Consider the following 26,023-nt stretch of genomic DNA (forward strand, 5'->3'; position numbering starts at 1 on the left):
AGATCTTGGAAACAACCTAAGTGTCCATCAACTGAAGAATGGATAAAAAATTTGTGGTATTTTTATACAATGGAGTACTACTCAGCTATAAAGAATGATCACATTGAGACATTTATAAATAAATGGACACAGCTTGAGACCATACTCATAAGTGAAATAAATCAAACTCACATGTATAAATACTGAATAGTTTCCCTAGTGTAAGAAATGATAAGAATACAAAATAGTATGTGGTAATCATGATTCCCAGTCATATTGGTTTGAAGCCATTGAATGTTTTCACTCATTAATTGCAATGGTTTTAACCTGGGTTGTTCGATTTTAGTATCTGTGATAGTACGAATAGCTATTTTGAAGAAAACAACACAACATAAAAGCTAGTGCTGATTTAATATCATCTTGTTTTGAAATCCCATCAAGCTGTGGTACATCTGTTTTCACTGGTTTTAACAAGTTGGATCTTACTATGTTTCACTATATGAGATAGTATAAACAAAATTCTTTATAGGCAAAGAGAGAATATAGATAATATTCGTTTTTTATTGGCTGGTTCTAAATACCCTGTAATTCTCTCATTCTCATGAAGGGCTTCACACTGTCTTGATATGCTTGATGCTATAGCATACAAAGTTACTCAAATAATTCAAGGAAAGAGGCACTATGGTGACTACTATTATGTTAGATTATCTGGTGGTGAAACACAATGATGCTTAAATTGTTTGGTTCTGACCTGTGTTGTTCTGTTATAATGTCCTCTTTTTATCTCAATTTCCCTTTTTTAAAATTAATCTATTTTCTCTCATTTTTTAATTAAAGAAAAACTAAATTTAAAAATAGGACATATTATAGTAACTTTTTTGTTTTCCTATTAACCTGATTTGAACTCCAGTATTGCTCTCCCCATCTTGTCCCGTCTGATTATTCTATATTCTATTTTGTTTGATAGTATCATGTTTGAGGGTATAGGCAACCACTTTGAAGGCAATAAGATATACTATGATGCCCATTATGGTTTCACTATTACCTTTTTTTGAAGTCCTGTAAGGTCTCCATTGTAGGTTTTACTGGCCTTGTTCTGTACTGTTTTAATTCTATTATACCTGATGATATAGGCAACTCAATTTAAAAATAGCAAGAGGCACAATGGTAACCACTCTTGATCACCTGGTATGCTATTTTTGCATCATGTACTATGCCCACCCTTGTCTTCCAACTGACTCTTTTACTTAGTCACATTTGGTTTTATTCTCTTCAAAAAAAGTAATAAGAACTGTGGGAGTAATAAAACCCAAAAAGTGTAATTGTTATTGTAAAAAAAGAGGAAAGGAAGATGGACTAAGGATATAACTGCAGGTATATTTGTGTAGGATGGAAAACCATATTACTGAGCTTTTGTTGGATCATTGAACGGAACTGTCTCCAATATCACTGCATGAATGTCCACTTTATATGCTTTAATTTCATAATTTGGACAACTGTTTCTAGGAAGTCAGCATGTAACCTATTAACTAGTGATTTCTTACTGTATATTTTTTCTTGAAATTCTGTATAACTTGTACCCTTTTACTGCTTTATTTTTTTATGTCCTTTCTTTTTTCTCTTTACATAAAAAATAAAAAAATGATTCAGGAACAAGAAAACACTGAATAAGCCTTAGCACTTATCAGCCCTTGCCTATCTTCAAGTCTTACATAGGACACATAATATGCACACTTTTTTCCTTTCCAACTTTCTTTTGACAGCCCTTTGTCTGAAGTTGCCTTTATGTTTTCTCATTCCTGAGCAGTGGGTTAGTACATAATAGAATTACCAGCTTATCATTACATTCATCCCTTTGAAGACATTTTTAACTGTTTTTGTTTATTGTTGTTGGAAAGTCTGGTCTGTCAGTCTAACTGTACATCCTCTATCATTAATTTGTTGTTTTTCCTCTGATTTCTTCAAACAACTTCTTTTTGCATCTGAAGATGCCTACACTTTCATACAACCTACTGAAAACTGTCTTTTCTCAATTTAAGGATTTACATCTTCAGTAATTCTGGAAAAACTTAACCTCATTTCCTAGATTGCTTTTTACAGTCTATTTTTATTTCACTGAGATTCCATGAAATATACACTGGACCTCCTCACTTTATCTTCCCTGCCTCTTACAATCTTTATAGCATTTTCTTTATTAATTCTTCACAATCTGTTTCAGGTTTCATAATTTCTACTTTAGGTTTGTGATCCAAGTTTTCATCTTGCTATGCAAGTGTAACATAGCATTCGATACATTGGAGATTACATTTTTCATTAACATTGTCACTACCAAATGTCCCCAAAAAGGAGAATTACATTCATCTCCGACAGACCAGAGTTAAATAATGCATGACACTATGTAATTTCATTAGATTAGTGATTTCTTCACATCCTCTTAACACACCATTAGCTTCAATGGTCTGGGTCACTGGTTGTGTCAAGACCAGTGCTTTCAGCAGGGACACACTCACCTCTTGAGGACATTTGGAAATGTCTGCTCATTTGGGCTTTTGCAACTGAGGGAACTAATGCTACTACTGGCCTCTAGTGGGAAGAGGTTATAGATGCTCCTTAACATCCTCAAGGCACTGCCCAGCCTCCCTGTTCCCAAAGAACCCAATCCAAAGTGTCCTTAGTGGCAAGATTGAAGAAAGCGCCCTGACCCTTACTGCTGATCACATCTGACAGACCTCCTAGCTATGAGAATGAGTATTTTCCATGTGTATATGACAACTGTTTTCCATACCTGGGACCAGCCTGGAGTTGGTCCTTGCTGACGTGAGCTGGTACATTCCAGCCAGCACACTTCCCTAACTGTGGATTTTGGCAGCACCTGAACCGGAAGTGCTGGGAGGCTGACTTCCGGAAATGAAACCCTTCAAGGGAGAGATGCATTGATGGAACCGAGCTCAGGAGCTTGAGACACAAGCTGACAAACCAAAGCACAGATTTTATTTGCAGTGAGGACATGAACACTCCAAGTACACACCTGCATAGTAATTTTTTCAAGCACCCTGCACTCAGGACTTCCCATATATCTCAGCCCTCAGTCCCATGCTTTCCTATGAGATTTAATAAACATCTCACACTTTTACTGACTTGGCCCTTAGGAAGGTCATGGTCCAAAAGCATAGGATGGCATTGAGGAGGGACAGAGCAGCAGTGACAATCCCCAGTGGGAACACATGGGATAAGTGTTTTTTGATCACATCCTCTTTGTTAACAGGAATCTCTAGTGGGAAATCAAGGGTGCTTTGGCCAGAAATGTCCATGATGTAGTTCCAGCCCACAGCCACAGCCACAAAGACAGAGTTGAGTAAAAGAAGGAGGGCTGAGCTTCTGGAATAGAGTCGTACAAAAGCTGAGTAGGTGCGCTTCGACGTGCTGACCAGAAAGGCCACTAGGCAGAATATCAGGGTCACTGGCTGCATAAAATTCACCAGCACTATTAGATCCTTTGCATATTCAAGCTCAACTGCATGGGTCCACCCACTGTGGATATTTGAGTCTATTAGCATATCACGCACTAAGCCAGAGTCATTCGACCTGAGATAGTACTGAGCCTTCCAAAGGCCAATGAAGGCAATGGGAACGACCTGGCTGTCAAATTCCCACACTCGCCAGAATACACTGGTTACTAGGATAACGCTGAACACCCAGGCCATAGCACTAAACAGGACAGTCAGGGCGTAGAAGTATTGCTTCACTCCAGGAAAACTGCAGAGGATGAGGAGGCAGCAAGTCAAGCCAGGAACACCAAGAAAAGGAAAAAACAGAGCATGAGTTATAGTTAGAGAGAGGTAAATATTTACATGTTGTCCATGTATGAAAGTTACATTGAAATGTTCTATATACATACTACTATCATAAATATTTTAAATCAGAAAAAGAAATTTAGCACCTATATGTGGTTGGACATCTGTAAATTCCATCCCTCAGGAGGTTGAGGCAGGAGGATCTAGAGTTCAAGGCAAACCCAGCCTACACAGTAATTCGTGGCTGGTCTTGAATCCATTCTGAAGGAAGAATGGAAGGAAAAAGGAATGGAAGGAGGGGAGAAAGAGAGAAGGGGAGCAATCAAAGGGAGGAGAGCAAGGAAAGCAGAGGAGGGAAGGAGAGGGATGGAGAGTGGAGGGAAGGAAAAAAGCCTAGGAATCCATTACAGCTGCAGGAGTATGAGCTGTGGGGATTTTGGAAGATAGTCTTTCAAAAGTGGAAATGTAAGTAGGTATACACATATAACTGTACGTACGTATTTGTGTGCAAGGTAGATAACTATACTACTAATTCTGTTAGTTCATCAAAAAAAAAAAAAACCAGTTGGTGCTGTCATTGTTTGATTGTTGATCATTTTTTATGCTTAGATCTTGTGACCTGAACAACTACTTCAAGATAACAATATGCAAAATATTAACTAGTGTTGATTTCTTACTGTTTTTTTTAAAATCCTGTATTATTTCTGTCCTTTTTTCTGTTTTTATTTAGAAATTTTAAAAAAAGTGGAAACATTCATGTCATATCTATCAACTCCAGTCTTGAGAATTCATACTAAAATAATAGTTTGTGCAAACATATGCAGCATTATTCAGTTCAGTGTCATTTGCAATAGAGAAAATTAGAAATAACAAAAATGCTTATAAATAGAGGGATGTCCAATAAATTATGGTATCTCCAAGACTGTAGTGGACTATTACTTGGCCCTTGCCAAGAACATTTTAAACCATATGAAATGTAGGAAGCAACAAACAAACAAAATACCCAAAATGAGTAAGATGTAGAACCAGAATGAAAAATAAAATGCATGGTGTGAACATATGTGTTAAATGGAAAACTTATTTGCTTTTCTACATACAAATAGATATGAACACATTTTTCTAAAACTTGAAAAGATGGACGCAAAAGGAATAATTCTAAGGAAATCAATTTGGTAGAGTAGCTTTTCATTCTTAGTCCAATATATTTCTGCAGCCTGTTTATTTATTTGCTTATTGGTCTATTTGTTTTTGCAGTAGTAGGAATTAAACCCAGAGCGTTCACTCACACTAAAAAGTGCCCTACCATGAGGATAAACCCTCAGCCTATCTGTAAATGCTTTGTAATGAGAAGTATACATAATTTATAATTACGGGTAGAGTGACGGTGACCTCACATGTACATGTGAAGTATCACACCTCGCCTATTCACACTTTTAACCCTGCTTGCTCAAAACCATACCTTTACATACTGGCTTCTTTGGGTACAGCTTAAAACAGTCCTGATATATTTTATATGCAGCAAATATCTCTTAGGAAGCACAGCTTCACACTACACATCCATACTGTGAACCCACCTATTTGACTCTCCTGTCCATTCCAATGTGTGTGTCAGGAATAATAAGAAATTTCGAGTTGGAGGGCATGCCCTGGTACTGATTCTGAAAAAGGTGGTGCTGATGCCTGACCAAGTGTGTGGACAATGTGGGTGCTGCCCATGCACAGCATTCTAGGGGCCTCCACATTCTCTTCTTCTTGTGTTTTCTGCTCTCTGCCAAAAGGCCCCACCGTGCCTCTGGCTGCCATGGAATGTGCTTCCTCTTTAAGAGAAGGCAGCAGCTGACTCTGAGAGTTGCCTTATGAGATGGGTGTGGAAGTGGTGGGCAGTTTTGAGAACTCACTGTCTAGAGCACTTCTTTGTCAAACGAGGTCTGAAGGAATGGATGACAGGATTAGGGAGCCTTGATGGAGAGAGGGCCTTGGGAAGGAGAATGCTGCAGTTGTCAGAAAAATGTGCTAACCTGGCTGAATCTGGGGCCACCCATGTCTCAAGTCAGTGGGGCAGGGACATACTGAATAAGAAGCCTACATGGAACTTATATACATATTTACCGACGGGAGTTACGGATCCTTTTCCACATTTGGGAGATGGAACAGTAAATATTCTTCAGAGAACAGGAAACATTCAACAAGGAGAGAGAAATGTCCAACCACCAGGAAGAGACCGACAAAAAGTGATGACCCACCTACAAGAAAAGAAGTACTTGTCATGGTTTATGTCTGTGGCCCCCAGGCCTCATGAGTTTGCATTGTGCATTTGTGATTGGTTCATTGTCTAGTGCTCGGATTGATGATGTCAGTGCTACACCCACATAGGGGTGGAGCCAGGATGTGATGTAATGGCAGGAAGAAGGTGTGTCTTGCTCTTTTCTGGTTCCTGTTTGCTGTTTGCAGCCGCCATGAACTGTGGCCCAGCCATGCCCGGCCTGCCTTGGAGTCAACTGAGTGTGGCCTGAAACCTCCACAAACTGTAAGAAATAAACCTTTCCTTTCCCCACTTTGGGCTTCAGGTATTTTGTCTCAGCGAAGAGTAAAAAGTAACTAAAACAGTACCGTTAGGTAAAATTTGAGGTAGTAAACATAGCCTAAAATGTCATTGCTCTCATAAAATATTCATATAGGTTTACTCCATGATTTGTATAAAGTCAGGGCCTTGTATAAATGCTGCATGGATATTAATACAGGCATGAGAGTCCAGGGACAGAGGTAAAATTATGATCCTTGTTACTGCTGGAGAGATAGAGCACAAAGAGGTTACATGACATAGACATAAGTGGCAATGCAGACTCCAGAGCCCTCCCGAGCCTTCTCAGAGTCCTCTAAAAATGAATCCTGAGAGAAGTAGCCAGAAAAATATAAAACCTTGGTTCCTTGTCTCATCTCAGATTGAATAAAAACCTCTTAAAGGACAAGTCTTTCACCCAAAAAGATGAAAATGAGAAACCTGAGCAAGCACATGGAGATATTAACACCCTGTGTGCTGCTGTGGGAATGTGAACTGGGTGCAGCTGCTGTGGAAACTGTGCAGCAATTCCTGGGAAAACTGACCACAGAATCACCATGTGACTTAGCAGTGCTACTTCTGGGCATGCACGCAAACTGGTCAAGGCTGGGCCTTGGGTATGTGTTTGCACTGCCACGATTGGGGCATTATGCACAGTAATTTAAAGGGGGGAAACTTCCCAAATGCCAGTTGAGGGAATGAATAGTTACACATGTGTGGGCTTTACATAGAACATGAAGGAAAAAAACTCTGCCAATGCTATAAGCTGCATGAACCTTGAAGACATCACAGTGAGTGAAGGAAGCCCATCAAAAGGGCAAATGCCAAACATTGCCCTTACACAAGGTACCATTAGGAGGCAGATATCCTAGAAACAGAAAGTAGAATGGTGCATGCCAGGAGCTGGGAGAAGAGTGAAGGGGAAAAAATGGAGATGCAGTTTCAGTGGGGCAACATGAAGGTCTAGAAAGATGGGAATGAAATATACAAGGTGCCAGAGATCTGTGCATCTCAAAATGTGTAAGATGGTGACCTTTATGCCACACATATTTTACCACAGAAGGAAAGCATCACTAGAAAAGTGGACAGTGGAAATTGAATCCAGGGATTTTATATTTGATTATGTCCCAACCCTTCCCATTTCTGCATAAGTAATTTTATCAGTACTAGAGTTCTTAGTGTATAATGTTTACAGTCCTACTGGGAAGCTAGCATGTGTACATAATACACCTTAATTCCTGTTTTCTTCCCCTTTCCTCCCTCCCTCACCACCCATCTCTCCATCCCTATCCTATTGTTTGTTTCCAGTACATAAAGCTTCCTTTCCTGGTGCAGACTTGGTTCACACTCACAGGACATCTGCATTCCCTGTTCATTCCTTTTTCTCCTCTCCCAGCCCCCTCCTGCCATTTCTTGTCCCCTTCTCTTGGAGAAAGCTCTGGGATTTGCTAAGTGGCTCCTTGCCTCCTTCCTGGGAGCACTCACTTGCTCCCCTCTCCCTGCCTGCTTCTTCAAGCACTACCATAACCAGCAGTGGGATGAGTCCCTCCCCATCATGCCACCCTCCTTCCCATCTGCATTTCCCATGCAACCTTTTATCTCAGCATATGGGCTGAACTGTGTCCCCCAAAAAACCATGCCACAGTCACAGCCCTAGACCTTTAGAATAAGACTGTCCTGAAGGACAGTGTCTTTACAAAGGTTATCAAGCTCAAGTGAGGCTTAGACGGGGCCCTAAACCAACATAGAGAGTCCTTAGAAGATGCAGAGAGGAGATGTGCAAGGAAGCTTTGTGCAGAGCTCCTACTATGTGCACAAACCTTCCTGGGTGCTTGGAAGAGGAGTCACTCACATGCCCTTAACTCAAGGAAGATTTATCCTGGAAGGAGGAGACATTGAAGTGACAAATGCAGATGAGGTGGAACAGGCCTGGGAGGCAGCTGCAGACATATGCTGCAGAGAGGATGCCACATGGGGGATAGGGGTTCTTTGAAGGAAAACTGTCCTAATTGTACCAAAAGAAGTACTTCTAGTGCTAGAAATGGGAGGAGAGGAGGCCATTGTGTGGAAGGAGCTGCCCTGAATGTGGGGTGCTTCTCAGGGTGGGGCCATGAAGAAAGGGAGAGGCAGGAGCAGCTAGGAAAGCCTGTGCTAGAGAGCACTGAGGGCTTGGGGGGTGGTGTGTAGCTCTAAGAGGAGGACAGGGTGGGGGGATGCTGCAGGTGACACCAGAAATGGCCTCAATGACCAGAAAATTCCAGCAGGTGCCATATGAAAAAAAGCAAAAACAAAAACAAAAAAGTCTTCTCATCACCCAAATCACCCTAAATGAGAGATTAGAAAGAGACAGTGAAAGTGGCAGCCAGGAATCCTGAGTGAGTTTAAGTGACTGTGGGCATTTCTGTTGAGATCACATTAAGCACTGCCCTTGGAGCTCCTGCACTGGTGAAAGCATTGAAATGCAGCGATTGGATGTGTTGTAGAAGATGCAGATTCACCTGCATAGGAGCCAGGATGCCTACTGCCTTGGCTGGCTCACTTGGAGAAGGTGGCTCCTTCTGGTGCCCAAGGGCTCAGGCAACTGACTCCACCCCTCTGCTACCTTGCATTCATGAGAACAGTGCTTGGTGTGGCACGAGAGTGAATGAAAGTCACAGGCTCCTCTGGGTGTCTCATGGCTTGGTCAGTTTGGGAGTGCAGGGTCCTTGTCCAGGGAAAAGTATTATAGGTGTTGTCCAAGCCTTTGCCAAGAAGTCACTGTATGCTGCCTCCAATCTGCAGCATCTACACAGCAGCTCTACTCCTGTCCTGTAGAAATCCCAAGAGGAAGCCATTTCCCTGACACAGGGCTCCTGAGCATTAGGAAGGGGGTGTGAGGGAGTGAGGGCTGATATCATGGGAGTGTTGGAAACAACATCCCAACTAGCAAGGGGACCAGAAGGGCAGAGAGGCTTACAGGACTGCTGAGAATGTGACGGCATAAATGATGAAATTACAGACTTTAAAAGGATCTCCACATCTGTTTCCATGCCCAGGAATATGCATGGAGAGATCTGGAAGAACAGCGCTTGGCACCCCAAAAGGGTCTGTGAGGAGTCAAGGGGGGGCCTGGGGTGACAAGACCTTGTCCCATTCACAGTGTGTCTGTGCACCATTCATTTACCCTCCTCCCATGTGGGGTTTTCACTGAAGAGGCCAACATAGACAGTGACCCAGACACAGACTCAGAAAAAGATTGAGAGTGACCCACAGAGACAGAAATGGAGACAAAGGAGAGACTGAGAGAAAGGCACACAGAGAGACTTACAGGCAGAAAGATACACAGAGGCAAAGGGATGGTTGGGTGGAAATATCCTGTAAATAAAGCTGTCCCAAACCTTTTGCTAGGTACAACTATCAGCTGGAGAAGACTGTAGACATGGCTCCATTTCGATGAAAATTAAGGAAAGGCTATATGACACAGGATTACGTAAAAACACACGGCACACAGTGCCTATTTATGTAGACGATAAAAGTTGTCATCTCTGGGATGTTAACAGGGAACGTGGACACAAGTAGGATTCTTTGTCCTGTGCTGCAAAAGAGAAAAAACGAAGAGAACATCGCACTGAGTGACAGAAGCCAGGCAGAAAAGATCCAGTCCTGTGTGATTCCCTTCACAGGATCCCTGGAGAGTGAACTCCAGAAACAGGCAGGTGGTGGTGGCCAGGGCCTGGGGACATGGAGGAACTGGAGGTGAGAGTTCATGGCAACAGAGTTTCCTATGGGGAAGGTGAGAAGGTCTGGAGATGGATGGTGATGATGGTCACATAACTATGGGAACATACTTAAGTGTTGCTGCGCTATACACAAATCTGGTTAGAAAGGCAAATTGTAGATTGTCACTTTTACCACAATAAAAAGGATACACAAGCATGAAGGACACAGCCCCCACTAAGCAGCGTGGGGCCTTCCAGGACCTGGTGACAGAGCAGGAGGATGGGCCACTAACTGGGCCAGCAGGGCTGATGGACACGGCTCCTAGCAGCCCTCACTGCATCTTCACACAGATGTCTTGGTCCAAGAGCCAGGAAGTCTCACCTATGAGATGGGCCTGGCTCTCAGTGCCAAGCTCTTCTGCTGCAGTTTCCATGGTCACCGCATTCCACCCCTCCTCCATCCCCACCTGCCAAGTTCTGAGCTGCCAGCTCACCAGAACAATGACACTTGTCCTCCATGTTGGCTCTGGCACTCTCAGTGTACCCTGCCTCTCTGCCAGCCTTTGGGGACAGTATAATGGCCCATTGAGATCCATGTGACCATCTCCTCTGTTTTCCTTCAGAAACAGTATCTCACATCAAACACACATGAGGACATTGTAAAAAGGCAGCAGCAGTGTACAAACATGAGGGTTAGAAGAGGCACCCACCTGGACGGGATTTCCATGTGAAAGGCCACTGATGCTCAACACATTGGGACAGATGCTGTTTCCTTTAGGCGAAATGAGCCCTTCTGGTCAGGCCTTGACTCACACTTGCTGCAATAAGGTGGGCAGAGCCCTCCTTTGTGAGACACCGGCCTGCTAAAGTGGGGACAGCAGCTTCAGAGGGAGCTTCTGTAAGAAATGGAGCTGTCACAAAGCCAAAAGGTATCATTCTGGCACTAGTTAGCACTAGATGTCACACAGAAGTCACAATAGCAGCGGAGTCCTTTGCTTACAGCACTTCCGTAATGAGAAATTTCTTCCAAGCAAGTGAGCAGAGATGTGTACAGAGATTTAAGGGCAAAGTACACATGAGAGTATATCTGGAATGAACAGAAACATCCTAAAATACATTTAGAAGACACAGTCACTAAAACGTTCTATAGCCTTACTGTGTTACCCAGAACCTCAAACTCATGTTGAAGAATAATTTAAGAAAATAATTTCCAACTCTGCAAAGTGAAAAGATTTCAAAGATATGTGATTAGTGTAATTCTTACTTTTTTTAAAAAAAGAGAAAAGTAGAGAAATGGAAGGAGAAAAAAAGAGAGGGAAGTAGTGAAAGAGGAAATAGGGAGGGAGGGTGGAGTGGATGTGGGGCACACAGGGCAGTGAGCCTTTTGGGGGTGTGAGTAAAGCAGGTCCGGAGATAGGTACCTGATCCTGCAGGGGCTGGGTATTCCCCGTGTCCTCACAAGGGGCTGTGGGAGCAAGCAGGAGGGGAGAAGTCAGTGAAGCAGATGGGAAGGTGGAGAGGGATGGGAGGATGGCAGGGGGCTGCACTGCCGGCTCTGTGGCTGGAGGAAGAAGTGGGAGACACGAAAGGGGCAGCCCTGGGAAGCCAGAAGGGAGGAAATGAGCTCTGGCTCACAGCCCTGAGAAAGGGAGCCCTGCCTGGGATGTTCTATCCACAGCTTGGCTTCAGCTCAGTGAGACTAACACATTTCAGACTTTTTAACTGGTAATAGAATAAGATAATATTACATAAACAACTCAGTTTGTGTGCCAAATGCTATATGAATGCAAACAATTGGATGTGTTCTTAATTGTCCTGTAAAATATTTGCCTCTTTTTCTGGATTGAATATGCTATCTTTTAAGTCAGAAATAATGGTGGAACACAGGAATTTCCCTCCCTTGTCTATACCCTTTCGGTGGTTTTGGTATCTACTGCAGTCCAAGAGCCTGGCCCCTGCAGACACAGAGACACTCTGATCACAGCATGTGCAGCTCTTCTGTGACCCAGACCTGGCTTCCAAGCATAGCCATGTACTCACCAGATAGCACCTCATCTGCAGTGACAGGAGAGGACTCAGGCCTCAGAGAAGCCAGCTCACTTGCTCAGGGCCACACAGCTATGAGGCAACATAGAAGGCTTTGCAGCAGGCAAGTTGGCTCTGTGGTTTTGGAGTACTGAGGGCCTAAGTTAGCAGACACTGCAGAGGCAGGTAGAACCCAAGCACAACTCTAATCTCACAATCCCCCGTGTATCCACTCTTGGTCCCTGTGTCTCTGTAGTTCCCTCCACTGAGCACGTGGAGCCTGCTCCAATCCTTGGGGCTCTGGGTTTGGCCCTGCTCTGTGCTTTGGCCATGGAAGGTTGGCAGCTGTGAAATGACCAAAACCAGGACATACAGCTCTATGCCTGGTCTTGCTCTCTGTTGCCCCACCACAGACATGGTCCAGGTCAGGAGGAAGGAGAGAGGTACATAGGCTGGAGCCCTGCCCAAATCAGCCACTGATGTGCAAACTCATGGGCTAAGTAAATACTTTCTACTGTACACTGCTGTGCAGTTGTAGTTTTTTGTTACAGGGCATTATTGAGACATTAGCTAACTGTGTCCCTGACTCTGTTGTAATTGCATGCTGATCGGCCTTACACCTACTTGCAAGTTATAAGCAGATAATCAGTACTACAATATACTCGACTTGCTTTAAAGATCTGAAATATTCTGAAGATACCCTGAAATTTCTTTCTCCTCACTTCCTTTTTTGTCGTAGGGGCTGAACCCAGGTTCTTTTATGCATGTGCTCTACCACTGAGCTACACATCCAGCTCCATTGTTGTGATTTTCTTAAAAAAGCTATAATGGGCTAGGGGTTTAGCTCAGCAGTGTAAGTTCCTGCTTGGCAAAGGCGAAGCCGTGAGTTTGATCCTTGGTATCAAAAAAAACAAAGCTGTAATGTCAGTAAATCATAGACCCAGTACATTCACTCAAAGACACAGTTATTTATTTTGTTAAAATCAAGCACGATACTCCATTGATCAGTAAGTGGAAAGTGTCAAGCATGAAAAACGTACACATTTGAAACAGTATGCTGAGGACACAAGCCGCACACATCCCACAGGAGGGAAAACCCACTCCGCAGACTTCACAGCTCTGCTATGACAGGGACAGGAATCAGCCATCACCTCCCAAAGCCCAGGGCCACTGGCAGCACCGTATTTTTTTTATAGCAATAATACATCTGTGTAGAGTTATGTACATGGAGACCTCTTTCACGTCCTGTGGCCCAAACCTTACAGAGACCAACAGAAAACCAAAAGAGGAGCGTGTGACAAGTGCTTGGCGAAAGAACACCAAAGCACTGTGTGTTACTAAGTATAAGATGGAGTTCAAAAAGACATGGAAAGGCTGAGAACGGACATACACATTTGATTATTCACATTTCACATGTATATTATTAAGATGGTTACAAAACTCAATTGCAGGGGAAAGAATTATGGGTCAAAAACAATTTTTTTGTCTGAATTATAAACAAAATAATCAAGTTATTCATGAGGTCTGTGGACGGCCAGAGGCCTGTGTTCCCAGCAAGGGGCTGCCAGGTGGAGGGGAGGATGAGCTGCCACCACAAAGTCACACAGCTCATGGGAAATAGGAATTGCCACCTCTGGGAAGGCGCACTTCTTCCGGCCCAGGAGGCTGCCAGGAGGTGAGTTATCAGGGGTGTGTGTGTGTGTGTGTGTACATGTCAAGAGGAAATCTGTTCATTCCTTAGGGGATCAAGAAGAAATAAGGGACAAGTATTAAATAAATATCCAGTTATCTGAGGGACTGGCTCACCATTATCCACGGCTTTAGTCAGATGAACTTTTTCTAACAATACACGTGGCCTATGATTATTAGGTGAAAACCAGCGAGCCATCAGCAGCTGGACATGGTTGCCCATGCTTATCAGCCCCGTGTGCATCTTCTCGGGTGAACTGTCTGCTCAAGTCTGTTGCCCCCTAAGTGGGCTGTTTATTTTCATGCTGGTGGGTTTTCAGAGGTCTTCATACATTCTGGGTACAAATCCTTTGTCAGACCCATCATCTGCAAACACTTCCTCTCAGTCTCCAAGTGCCAATGGAAACAACAGCATCACGATATTATTTAATGAGGAAGTCTCTCTTTGGAGTCCGGCCATCTCAACCCCCCAGAGAGGCACACAATCTTAAATTCCGCAGCAGAGAAGGCTCAAGTTTAACAGTTAAGATAGAGCACAGGTCCCCAGGAAAGGGAGAGGAAAGCTCTCATAGTATATGGAATGTGGTCCTCAATGTTTGTGGACCAACTTGGTGGCAAAACAGAAACAAAAAAACAAAAAACAATGGTCACAAATGACTGTGTGTGCACAAGATTAATGTTCTGCAGGAAACGTAACTAGAAAATATTCCATTGGTCTCAGGAAATAAATAGCTAACAAGCACATGAGTACTGGACACGTGTAGCAAAGTACTCTCACTTGGCTGCAGAACATCATTTAACCTCTGATGCCAGGTGAGAAGGACCACAGTGGTTTGTCTGTCATGTACCTCAGTCCTAAAGCATGCACATCATTTAAGTGGCACTTTTAATCTTAGAGAGAGTGCACCCAACATGTAGGTTGTCCATTTCCCAGCTGGTTTTCAACCATTAGGAAACCATTCACCTTTCCTAAATGTTAATAAATTATCATCCTCATCATGACTTTGCTGGGTCAGGGAATATGTTTACAGGGCAAAGGCAATGGGCACTCACGCTGTGGGTCTGGCATAGACAAAATCCAGGGACCTATCCCTGGATTCATCCTGAGGGAAGATGTCCATCAGGGAGTCTCCTCTCCTGCACCCTGAGGACGTTCTCGGTGTCTTCCTCTGTGGCTGGTTTGGCATCGGAAGATGGAGGCTACAGTCTATGTCCTACAACCCCAGCCTAATGGATCCATAGGGACTGCATCTGCCAGTGCCTAGCATCTCGTGCAGTCACATGTGAGGAAACTGCTCTGTTCCAAAGGGAAACTAAAAGATTCAATAGGTGATCCAAGCCAACGTCCTGATGTTACTATGCCCTGGGATGATGCCACAAAGCTCACATGCACAGGGAGTGGGCCACGGCCATCTTCTGCCAAGCTGACCAGCCACTTACTTGCCTCTTTCGGGCTGCAGGCTGTCAAGCAGGCACTTCAGCTGCTCCTCGCCCAGGTGGATTTTGTCCTCCAGTTCCCTCTGCTCAATGATGAGTGCTGACTTCATCTTCACAAAGTGCTCGTAGTCTGCCAAGCTCTCCTCACTGAGGTAGGCAGCCAGGATGTCAAACACGATGCGCTCACGGCGGTCCAGGTTCTCCTTGAGCTCCTTGGCATCCTCATGCTGCTGGATGAGGACTTTCTGTTTCTCCAGCAGTGACTGCTGTGGGGACACAGAGACAGGAGCCTGGTGATGACCAGGACCAAGAAAGAAGCCCCACTCAACCCCTGAAAACGGGTCAGACTGGGGAGCTGCTACTACGCCTGTCCATTGCATGGTCCATGGGAATCCTGATGTCACTGGAGATAGGATGAGACCCACAAAAACGCCAGGGCTATGGATGACTATGCACCATGTGGCTGCAGCTCTCCTGACGCCACGAGTGGACACCCTGGGTTCTCTCCCTTTCTCCTGGCCTCATTCTCTCCCACCTGCCTTGAATGAATTAACAGAAATTGTGGGGAGCAGTAAAAACAATCAGGAGACCAGAAACCACAGAATTTGCAGGTGCTCCAGAGGGCAAAGGACTTGGGGACACTGTTTCCATCAAAGCCCTTTCCACAAAAATGCCAGGGGAAAGCTAGCAAGAGAAAGACAATGAAATTCCAGGGCAGCAGGTCTCAAGCTCCTGACAAGAGAATTTGTAGGTATAACCACAGAGGACACAGGGAAGAGCAAAAGACAGCAGAGGGGACAGGACAGTGAGTGGCCTGGAGATCAGTCCCCTCCCTCCTTATGAGGGTTCTGTCCCAGGGCACACGCAACAACTCTGTTCCCCACTCTCTTCTCACACAACATGCACCTTGTTTCCCTGCATAAGCCAAGTTGAATGAAAACTAGGAAAGGAAGGGATAGATATAGGGCCCTCACATGCAGGTTGGAAAGTGGCAGGCATTCAGTGTCTTAGCTCAGATCTCTCTCTCTGCTGCAGGGCCTTGCATAGGGAAGCAGAAGCCCAAGTTCTACTAGTGGCTGAGGAGCATGGCAGCTACTCTGCAGCCACTGGGATGCATGCAATGCCACAAAGCACTTTACCACACACCAGGCACAGAAGGGGATTGGTAAAGCTGAACCAGTGCCACTGTCATCAAGCAGCAGCCGGAAACTGCAAGTGGCCTTAGCGTGCCACTTCCGTAAAGTGCCATGGATCACAAAACTTCCGGTATCTGACTCACTTCTAAGGAATGTCTTAGTCCTCAGTGTGAGAATAACAAAAACGCCATGTATTGTCACAGGTGGGGGCATAGGCAGGCCAATTTCCTCCAATGGAAAAGGAAGAAGGATGTCTGAATCCGGAAATGTAACTCAGTTTACAAAAAAATCAGCCAGTCACCAGTGCCTGGCAGCTGCAAATGCATACACATGTGTGCGTGTATTTAGTAATAATAAATGATCACTTTCAAGACCTATCATGTATGAGCACAGAGCGAGACATTTTACCAATAACAGATGATCTCGGAGCTAAAGCCAACAAGGTAGAGAACCTTCCCCTTTCATATATAACAAAACTGAAACAGACCCCTAAGGGACGTCATCTCAGGAGGGGGACAAAATCAGATAAGCCCTCTGATCTTGTCCAGACGGCTAGACACACTCATGTTGAATCACAGTGGCAACAGCACTAAAATGCTATCTGTCACTGAGCATCTCTGGCTTTTAGAAAGAGTAGGAGCTTGGTCTATGGACTGACACAGAGTAAAGTTAAAAGAAAGTCTGCATTCTTAAAGAGTAAAAACCAAGAGGAGGATCTGCAAAGCGTCTAAGGAAGGGAGACCCCAGCAGTGCCGTGTGCAGAGGCGACGTCTCAATTCACTGCACCCCAGCAGCATGCCCCACTCTTTCCTCCAAGGAACACACACCCACGGGCACTGGCAATGCACATGGCATCAGCCCTGCAGGGAGCTGCTCTTCCCATCACCCCGGGGACAGCCTTCCTGGCCCACCCATTTGCAGGTGGCGCATCTGGAATGGATACCCGATCGCCAGGAGAAGGGCTGTCCTCCAAGTTATTGAGGGCATTTTCCACCCGGGCCAGGCGGCCCGACAGTGACAGCAACAGGTTCACCACTTTGTCCAGGTCCCCAACAAACATTCGGAACTTGTCAAACTCATTGGGTTTGCAGACATCTTTGGCAACGGCTTCCACCTCGTCCCCCAGAGCATTGTTGGCCTGGATGTCCTCAAGCAGGCTCTCCCGGGCTTCCCGCAGCACCTGCAGCTTGCGGCCGATGCTGTCTATGAGCTCCTGCTGCAGCGGGATCAGGAGGACACAGAAACACTGGTTAGCACAGCCCAAGCCTGCACCTCGGTGCCAGCAGCCTCCCGCATGCAGTTATGCACAATTGGATGAACCTGTCTTTTGTCTTAGCAGTAATCGGCACAGAACCCAGGGAAGGCTTGGTATATACCAGCCTGATCTTCTTGCCTCAGCCTCCCACAACAGGCACCCCACAGGAATGTGCCACTTTACCTGGTTGTGAGGTTCATTTCTCCACCAATGAATAATAAAGGATTTATTTATGATTTATTTTATTTATCAGTACCGGGGATCGAACTCACGACTGTGTGCTTGCAAGGTAGGCGTTTTTGCCACTGAGATAAATCCTCAGCCCCTACAGGATTTATTGATAAGACTAGAGAAAGGGGAAGGACACCTGGGTAAATTATTGGCATTTAATAAATGAATAAACCAAATTATATACAGTACGCAGAGATACAAAAAAAAATTAAATACATAACTTCTTTTTATTCAGCTACTACCCTGTTAGACCACATTGGAGCTGCCCCCAGAGCCCCTCTCTGTAGGTGCCAGGGCCTACGTGAGGATCTGGGCTTAGTCCCCTAGAAGTTTCCAAATAAAGACAGACACATGGAGAAGTGCTGGGTCTCACATCCAGTACTGAACCCCTTAACTTTAAAACGCCCTGTCCTCCTCCTTAGCAATTAAAAATTAAAACCCATCAAGAGCTGTCAGTGAGCTTAACAGTCATTTAATAGAACCTAGTGACTTCATTTTCACCAAGAGGCAAATAAATGGCTAGTTTTCTATTATGGAAAAACACAGAGAATTTACCACATAAACTGTTTTGGTGGAGGGTATGGGGCCGAGACGGCAGCTCATGACATCACACATACTAGGCCTGTGCTTTGCCTCCGAGCCACGCCCCTGTACTCACTGCAGCCATCCTGGAAGGTGTGCTCTGTGGCACCAGGCGCATTCACACTGCTGTGCAGACACAAACAGTACACCCACTTGAGCCTTCATCTTTCCCAGTGGAACAGTGTAAAGAGTGAACACTAACACAGCGTCCCACACCAGCCCTTTGAGGGAATCACTTTTAAAGCATGTTGCAGTCAGGGGTTTTGAGGAGAACAATTAGAATCAGGCTAAAGAATTTATAATATTATTTTATGATGGTCACCCAGAGTTAAACAGAAGAAAGTGCAGCAAATCTGCCCACAACATTGAAGACCCAGAATTTTCAGCCAAGGGCCTGGATCCCACAGCAATGTCCTGCATGAGTCCAGATGATGACCTATAGCTGATGACAATGCCTCCCACAAGTCCAACTGAAGGTCTAGAGCCTATGAGAAGGATTCACGCCAGTCTCTTTTACAGATCTGTTCTAGGAAGGCCCAAAGGTCAGCAGTGGAAGATAGAAAGTCTATGCCAGTGGGTGAAGGAGCTGTGCTGGTAGATTGAGGGTTCTCCACTGGAGCTGAGAAGTCACTCACAACAAAGACCAGGGCTGTCCTGAAAAGTAACACAGCCATCCTCAGCGACATGGAGGTCCTGAGCTCCTCTGATAATAATAACAGTCGAGTACATGCCAGAAAGCCAGCATGACAAGCTTCTTCTGGAGATTAAATAGCAAACATCTTCCCCTCTGGAGTCAGGAAGCAATGCTCAATGTTAGGACCAGGGCTCCCCCAAAGTGAACCACAGCCACCCTCACTAAGGTCTCAAGCTCCTCTGATGACAATGGTCGAACTCACACTGGGGAAGCTGGTCATGACTAGCTCCTCCAGGAGAACCAGTGGCTCAAACAGCAACACTTAGAGAGACTACAATGCCCAGGTCGTCTTCTCCACTTCTCTACGCGGGCAACTTTCCTCAGGTGGGCCATCTACAGTCAGCACCACGCTGATTTAATTCAGCTGGTGTTAAGTTGACCACCAGGTTTTAATCCATAACAAAGCATCAACCAAAGACATGCTATATTAAACCCTTTAAAGCGGCTGACACCCTGCAGTGAAGCAGCACCCTGAGGCCTGATGTGAGTTAGGACAGAAACAGTGATGCTTTTTGCCACCATCGTCCTGGAGAACACTTCTCAGGATGGTTACGCAGGAGTCTGTCGGGAAAGGCTCCCTCTAAAAAACTACCTCCTAACAACTAAGCCTGCCTCCCCTGCCACTGAGCCTGCCCGCGGCATAAGCCAAAGGCTATCTACCCTACCAGGGTGAATGCTAAGGCAGCAACTGTCAGAAGGATCAGTGTATGAGGGGGGGGCATGTTCTCAGCCTGGCATCTGGAGCTGGTTGAGATCATCAACTGACTGCTAGCTTGGAGAGTAAGAGATGAAGGCTCATGTCCACTCCGCAGGACAGAACGTCCTATGGCAATGCAGGAGCAGCAGTGGCCGTCCACAGGGGTGGGCTCAGGTGGTCAAGAGTGCCGTGTGTCACAGCACACTTGAGGTACCTGGCACGTGTCAGCTATCGCCAGCATGGGACAGGAACAGCTGGCCTCATGGCATGCAGCACGAGTGAGGAAACACCAACATCGTGCTATCCATATGAGCAGGGAGGTAATTCTCCCTAGGAGAAACCCCAAACCACTGCAGGCCATCTGCAGTTCACATGGAGGGCTGCATCTCAGATGCTCTGTAAATAGCATCTCCATCTAGCATTTCTGTAAGCAAAACAAACAGTAAAAAGCTGGCGCCTAGGAAAGGGCTGCCACCTCTTGGCTCCATCTGCCTTCAGTGGCCTGGTGTGCCCCACTCGCCTGCAGATTAGCAGTATGCAGTTTTCCAGGTTACCAGGCCCCACTGCAATTCAGACACACAGTTCTTGCCCTAGAAGGACCATATGGGATTTATAAATTGCTTTGGCTTTTCTAGGTCAGGTTCCCAAAATACAGAGTGGCAAGACATTTTCTTTCCCTACGATTTAAATAAGAACATGTCTAAACTTCCTTTATGTTTTCTCCCTCCTCTCTCTCTCTCTCCTCTCTCCTCTCTCTCTCTCTCTCTCTCTCTCTCTCTCTCTTTCTCTCTCTTCCTTTTGTAGTGCTGGGGATGGAACCTAAGGCCTTGCCGATGTCAGGCAAGGGCTGTTAACACTGACCTACATCCCCAGCCCTTTTAAAAATATTTCTCCCCTCATCCTCTCTCCCTGTCTCCCTCTGTGTGTGCATGCTGTTTACTTGGCTATCTGCAAAAATAATTTAAATCAACTCCAAATCCCACAGCTGAGAACACAGCCCCATTTTAAACAGTCATCATTTGAGGGCAAAGCATGAAATAGAAAACACATGAGAACTTCCCCAATCCCTGCCCAATGCCAGTCCTAAGCTGAATGAACAGCTCAAGGAATGGAGCTCCCCAGAGGCACAGGAGGACCCCTAGCAAGTGCTTCTCACAGGGACATTGTCTTTTTGTTTTTTGGTGGTAGGAGTGGAAGGGCTTTGCTGGAGATGGAACCAGGGCCTCGCACTCAGTAAGTACATGCTATACTCCAAGAAAAAAGCAATGTCTTTCCTCTGTGGGTTCTGTGTCCACTCTCTGTTCCCCAAAATAACCATAATCCTCAAAGACTTCAAATTTACACAGGTCCTATCATATTTAAAAATCAATCCACGGTATTTTTAAAAATCACTAACAATACAAGCATCCTTTCAACATAACAAAGATCTTGTTTAAAAAAAAAAAAAAAACCAGCAGTTTTTATGGACACTGTTTCTGCCACACAGGGCCCACAGCAAGCACAATGTCACCACCTCTTTTCTGTCCCCAGGGCTCATAGCTGAGGGGGCAGCCAAGGCCCAGGAAATAAACCACAGACATGCCATCCCTGCACCAGACTTTGGCCAAGCCTGCATCCCTCATATACACCGTCCTCGGTGTCATGGCCTAGCCTGCCGACCCATGTGTAGACAGACAGCTGATGCAGCAGTAATGATGTCGGCCAACTGTGTCCCCACAGTGATCATCATGGCTTTCGCCCATAATTTGTTTCTTTATCCATTCTAATGTCATCTCCAACCTGCCTTCTCTTGTTCCCTCAGTTCCTGGCCCTGACCCCTGCTGCTTCTCCTCAGGACCTGTGCACCCCTTCACACTCCCCCACATGTTGGACCTTCCAGGGCTCACCCCTCACGCCCTGTCTATTCAGCCATGACCTTTGCTGAGCCCCTCTACAATCACAGCCATTTGTCTCAGTCTCTTTACCCTGCTCCAGCTGCTCTCACCATCTGACAGAGGACATTGAGGGCTGGCAAACTTCATCTGTCGAGGACCAGACAGTAAACGGTTCAGACTTTGTAGGCCTTGCAAACACTGTCATGACTTGGTTTTGCTACCATCTTACAAAAGCCACCATATGCAAATGAGATGTGGCTGTACTCTGATAAAACTTTATTTACAAAAACAAGTTATGGGCCAGGTTTGCTGAGCCTGCTCTGTACTGTACATTTGTCTTTGTGGTGGTGTCCATGAGTACTGACCCATGAGTACACAGGCTCCCTCAGAAAAGGGTCCTATTCTGTTTGTATTCTGTCTACTGCTGAGGCCACAGGAGCCAGGCTAAGTACTTGGGAGTGAAACACTTTTGATTCACAAAGCACTTTCTGTCATAGGACAGGGTCTCACTATGCAGCCCAGGCTGGCCTCAAACTTGTGATTCTCCTATCTCCTGAGTGCTGGGATTACAGGCATGCACCACCACACCCTGGCCTCGAGAAGGTATTTTATGATTGACTTTGGATTTACTTAAAATCATCATGTTATGGATATTTGAACTTGATATTTAAAGAGGACAGGGCAGGTGACACATTAAAGGCTACACAATTAAGTCTCCTGCATTTTTCTTTAGGTAGAAAAGACGTTAAAAGCTCAACAGCAAGTGAGAATACAGAGAATTAACCACAAAAGGCTTGCTCATTTGCCTTATGTTTCCTTGTCCTACGGGAGTACAAAATGCAAATGCCCTGACATGGTGCAGGGTTAGTGCAGTCCCTTCATTTTAAAATGGGGTTTTGCTGTGTTGCCTATACTGGCACTGAACTCCTGGGCTCAGGTGATCTCCCTGCCTCAGCCTCCTGAGTAACTGGATCTACAAGGCACCAGCCACCATCTAGAGCTCCAGTGTGAGGTTCTAGTGTGGAATTCCCTTTCCTACCTTCTTCAGTGACAGGTCATGATCTAAGTCGCTGCCTGAATCCTCCTCAGGCTCTTGCTGCTGCTTCAGGTCCTTCATCTTAATCAGTAGTTCTGCCTTGGGAGCCGACGTGCTGTAGTAGGTGGAATTAGTGGCCAGGGACATGGCCGCCAGCACCATTGGCTCCTCCTTCCTGGATAAAGAGGTCAGAACTTTAATTAGCTGCAACAGTATGCACAGATCTGCTCCCCAAGTTGTGACAAATGAAAGCTGGCACCAGCAGAAGGAAAACCAACTGGGATGAAACAGCCAGAAGAGGAAAAGAAAGCAGATAACAAGGTTAAAATGAAAACAGTAACAAACCTTGGCAAATGGGTGCTCACAAAGTCCATGGTAGTGGTTTTTACTGTTGGCTTCATTTCTTGGTGCGGGAGACTGAACTCAGGCCGCGTGCACACTAGGACGTGCTCTACCACTGAACCACATGCCCAGCCCAGGGTAGGGGAATTTTTAACAAGGGCAAAAACCTCAAATAAGCAGAACCATTTTAAATTTGTGCTACAGAGGTGACAGCCCAGATTGTGCATGTGGAGACCTGGGGGTGACAGGGATGAGGACGACATAGATAATACTACAAATGCCAACCCTTTCACAAGTGGTCTCCTTGGTTCCCCTTGAGCCTGGCTTAGATTTGTCCTTATTCCTCTTCTGCTGCCCTTCAGAGAGGCACTGCTCTGCTACCCCTAAATAATGCTTGTGGCGACAGAGGACATGCCATCAACAGGAAAGATGGCACTGTACACCCCAATGCAGTCAAATGCGTGTTACTTACAAAACTAACTAAAACCAATGTGCAGAAGATGACCTGGGCACCTCTTCTTGAACACAGAACAACTGCTGCAACATTAGTTAAATTGAGTCTTATTTCCATGTACTGATATGTACAGATCCAGCTATGCTATTCCCTTCCCCCTTCAATTGGCTCCAAGTGACACACATAAGGCCAACTAAGGTACTAATATGTGATCCTCAAAGCCAATCTTACAAGGTTCCTGTTTCCTCCTTATAGTGCACCCTGTAAAGGACTGAAGCACAGAGATGGCAGAGCCACTCAGCTCCAATAATGTCAGCTGGGTACGTCCCTTAAAGTAAGAGATATGAATTCCCAGGGCACAAAAGTTTACATATCAGAAACTGAAACAACAGCCTCCTTAAATCATTCCAATGCTACCCTCATTGAGTTATGCAGCCTGATCCATCTGCATGATTCCTCCCTGCATATTGCAAAGATGCTTTTCTCCCCACCTGACTAACTAGCTCAAGCTACTCACGTAATTCCCGCTGTCCTGTCACTCATCTTTGAACCACTCCCTTCTTCACGAGATAGTAAGTTATGGGAGAGGCCTTGGATCAAGCCCTTGATCCCTATATCCTCACTTGGATGGGGCTTAGGACCCCTTAGCTGTCTATAACTTTAAATATGTTTTAGTGTCTTTACTGTCACCACAGATTACACTGAAAGTGGCAGATTAGAATTAATCCATTGGAATTCCAATAACGTTTCTATGAGATTACAAATATAACTCTCTGGATTATGAGGTGGACTGGAAAAAGATTACAATATTTGGATTACAATATACAGTATTTGGATGACAATATATAATATTGGGGTTTCAGTACCACTGTGTTCACATAGAGGTTAATACATTTTTCCCTCCAACAAACTGTCCAGCAGTGTCCCTGTAGCAATAGGTAGCCTTGAGCCACAAGGCTACAATCTGCCAACTCTTGGTATACATGCCTTCCAGGGACCTCCATACCTTCTCTGGATCCTTTCTATCCCAGCTTTGTTTGCTCACTTTTAAAACAGGCTGAAAGCATTATGCTGGTCTCTTCCCACCAGAGACCAAGATCTTCCTGTCCAATGTACCAGCCCAAGCATCCCTGGACAGAACTGACTGGCCCTGGGGCAGTCAATGACCTCTCCAAGAACCTGTCTTAAGGAAAGGAACCCTGCAGGCATCATGCTGACCAGGCAGCCTTTGGCCACAGACTTGAGGTGCTGCACAAACTTTCCTGCCTTTGCCAGGCCCTAAGGTCGGCACGCCTGCAGCCCAATGTCTCTCTAGGGATACCTGTGGAGAAGCCATGGGAACTGGGGGCTCCTAGGAAAATCTGTCGCAGGCCGAGAAGGCAATCACAGAAATGCACAGATAGATAATCCCTCTTCCTCCCTTTTTACTCTTAAGAGATATGGGCAGAATCACCAACCCACTGGCGTCTACTCACTTCTCCTCTGAGGTCCTGGGAGAAGGGATTTTGGGGAGCAGCTTCCTCCGCTGCTGAGCCTCCTCCAGAAGATGCTCGTCTTTGGGGAAGATTCCTTCCATCAGGTCCATGGTGGTTTTGATTTTCATGCTGGGATCTAAGATGTCAGCCAAGGACTTATCCTTGCCCACGATCTCCCTGGCTAACTCCTCGGACTTCAGGTCCTCTGCGGTCTTCTCTTTGGTCTTTGCATAGCTGAACCCTGGAGGGGAGGCACAGACATCCGATGCAGGGGCCATGGGAGGCACAGAGGACTGAGGTACAGGTGGCTGGGCCCTCGGTGTGGCCTCGGCCTCGGCCTCGGCCTCGGCCCCCTGCCGTGTGTACACGCAGAAGCGGGAGTAGCTCTGCTCTGACGTGCTGAGCGTCTTGATCTGGTCCCGCTCCAGCCCTCTGGGCAGCGCAGGCAGCTCGGCCAGGCGCACCAGGCTCTGGCGGCTCTCCTTCTCGGGCTGGCTCTCTGAGTGCACAATCTTGATGGGCACCATCTTCACCGTGGTGTTGTTGTCTATCACTCGCTCGATTCTGGAAGACAAGGGCCTGACTCTGAAACCCTGAGATGGACACCACCCTGCCGGGGCACTCAACTGGCAAACGCTGCCAGGTCGCATGTGCTAGAGGAGGCTGAGAAGGTGCATCTGTAAAAGCCCTCCACACTGGTCCCCTGACCTACAGACCACACCCCTACTGGCTCGGAGGGCAAGAGCTGGGTAGCTGGCTGACTGAGTGACTCGAGGATAGGCCCATATTTCCTTGTTTTCATCCCATTCATAATGCAGACAGTGACAAGTTCCACCCAGTTATTCTTTTTTTTTTTTACTTTTAATTTTAAAGAGGAAAAAAAAGAGAGAAAAATAAAACAATAAAATCAATCAAAATAAACCAGAATAAGTGATACCAGACTTCCAAACCTTATGAAATCATTATTAGTTACCACAATGCTTATTTTGCCTTCAAAAGAGCTACAGATATAACATTTGGACATATTAAAAATGGAACAGAACAGGGTAGAACAAAAACAATAAA

General features: G+C 45.6%; 2 protein-coding genes across 4 annotated transcripts in view; both read right to left on the bottom strand.

The window, feature by feature from the left end:
• Positions 1-2,948: 2,948 nt before the first annotated feature.
• LOC100735516 (uncharacterized) lies at positions 2,949-12,872 on the bottom strand. 2 transcript variants are annotated; one of them, XM_003462689.5, is made up of 3 exons: positions 10,742-12,872; positions 5,883-6,016; positions 2,949-3,735 (listed from the first exon to the last, which is right to left on the bottom strand). In XM_003462689.5, the coding sequence occupies exons 2-3, from the start codon at positions 5,909-5,911 to the stop codon at positions 3,102-3,104; spliced, it is 663 nt and encodes a 220-aa protein (XP_003462737.2). In that variant the 5' UTR covers positions 5,912-6,016; positions 10,742-12,872; the 3' UTR covers positions 2,949-3,101. The 2 variants fall into 2 exon arrangements, with proteins under 2 accessions (XP_003462737.2, XP_063099189.1); XM_063243119.1 differs by having other exon boundaries at positions 9,711-12,872.
• A 137-nt stretch (positions 12,873-13,009) lies between these two features.
• Shroom2 (shroom family member 2) overlaps positions 13,010-26,023 on the bottom strand; it is a 152,750-nt gene continuing 139,736 nt past the window's right edge. Inside the window, exons 7-10 of one of the 2 annotated variants that reach the window (XM_063243109.1) lie at positions 24,959-25,522; positions 22,691-22,862; positions 17,262-17,531; positions 13,010-15,448 (exon numbers count right to left, since the gene is read on the bottom strand). In XM_063243109.1, the coding sequence (XP_063099179.1) occupies positions 15,182-15,448; positions 17,262-17,531; positions 22,691-22,862; positions 24,959-25,522 (1,273 nt within the window). In that variant the 3' untranslated portion in view covers positions 13,010-15,181. Of the gene's footprint in view, positions 15,449-17,261; positions 17,535-22,690; positions 22,863-24,958; positions 25,523-26,023 lie in introns of both variants that reach the window. The other variant, XM_063243108.1, reaches the window with a different exon arrangement.

Source organism: Cavia porcellus, unplaced genomic scaffold (genome assembly GCF_034190915.1).
Source record: "Cavia porcellus strain 051 isolate PalLab524CR breed Dunkin Hartley unplaced genomic scaffold, mCavPor4.1 scaffold_33, whole genome shotgun sequence".
In the NCBI taxonomy this organism is placed as follows: domain Eukaryota; kingdom Metazoa; phylum Chordata; class Mammalia; order Rodentia; family Caviidae; genus Cavia; species Cavia porcellus.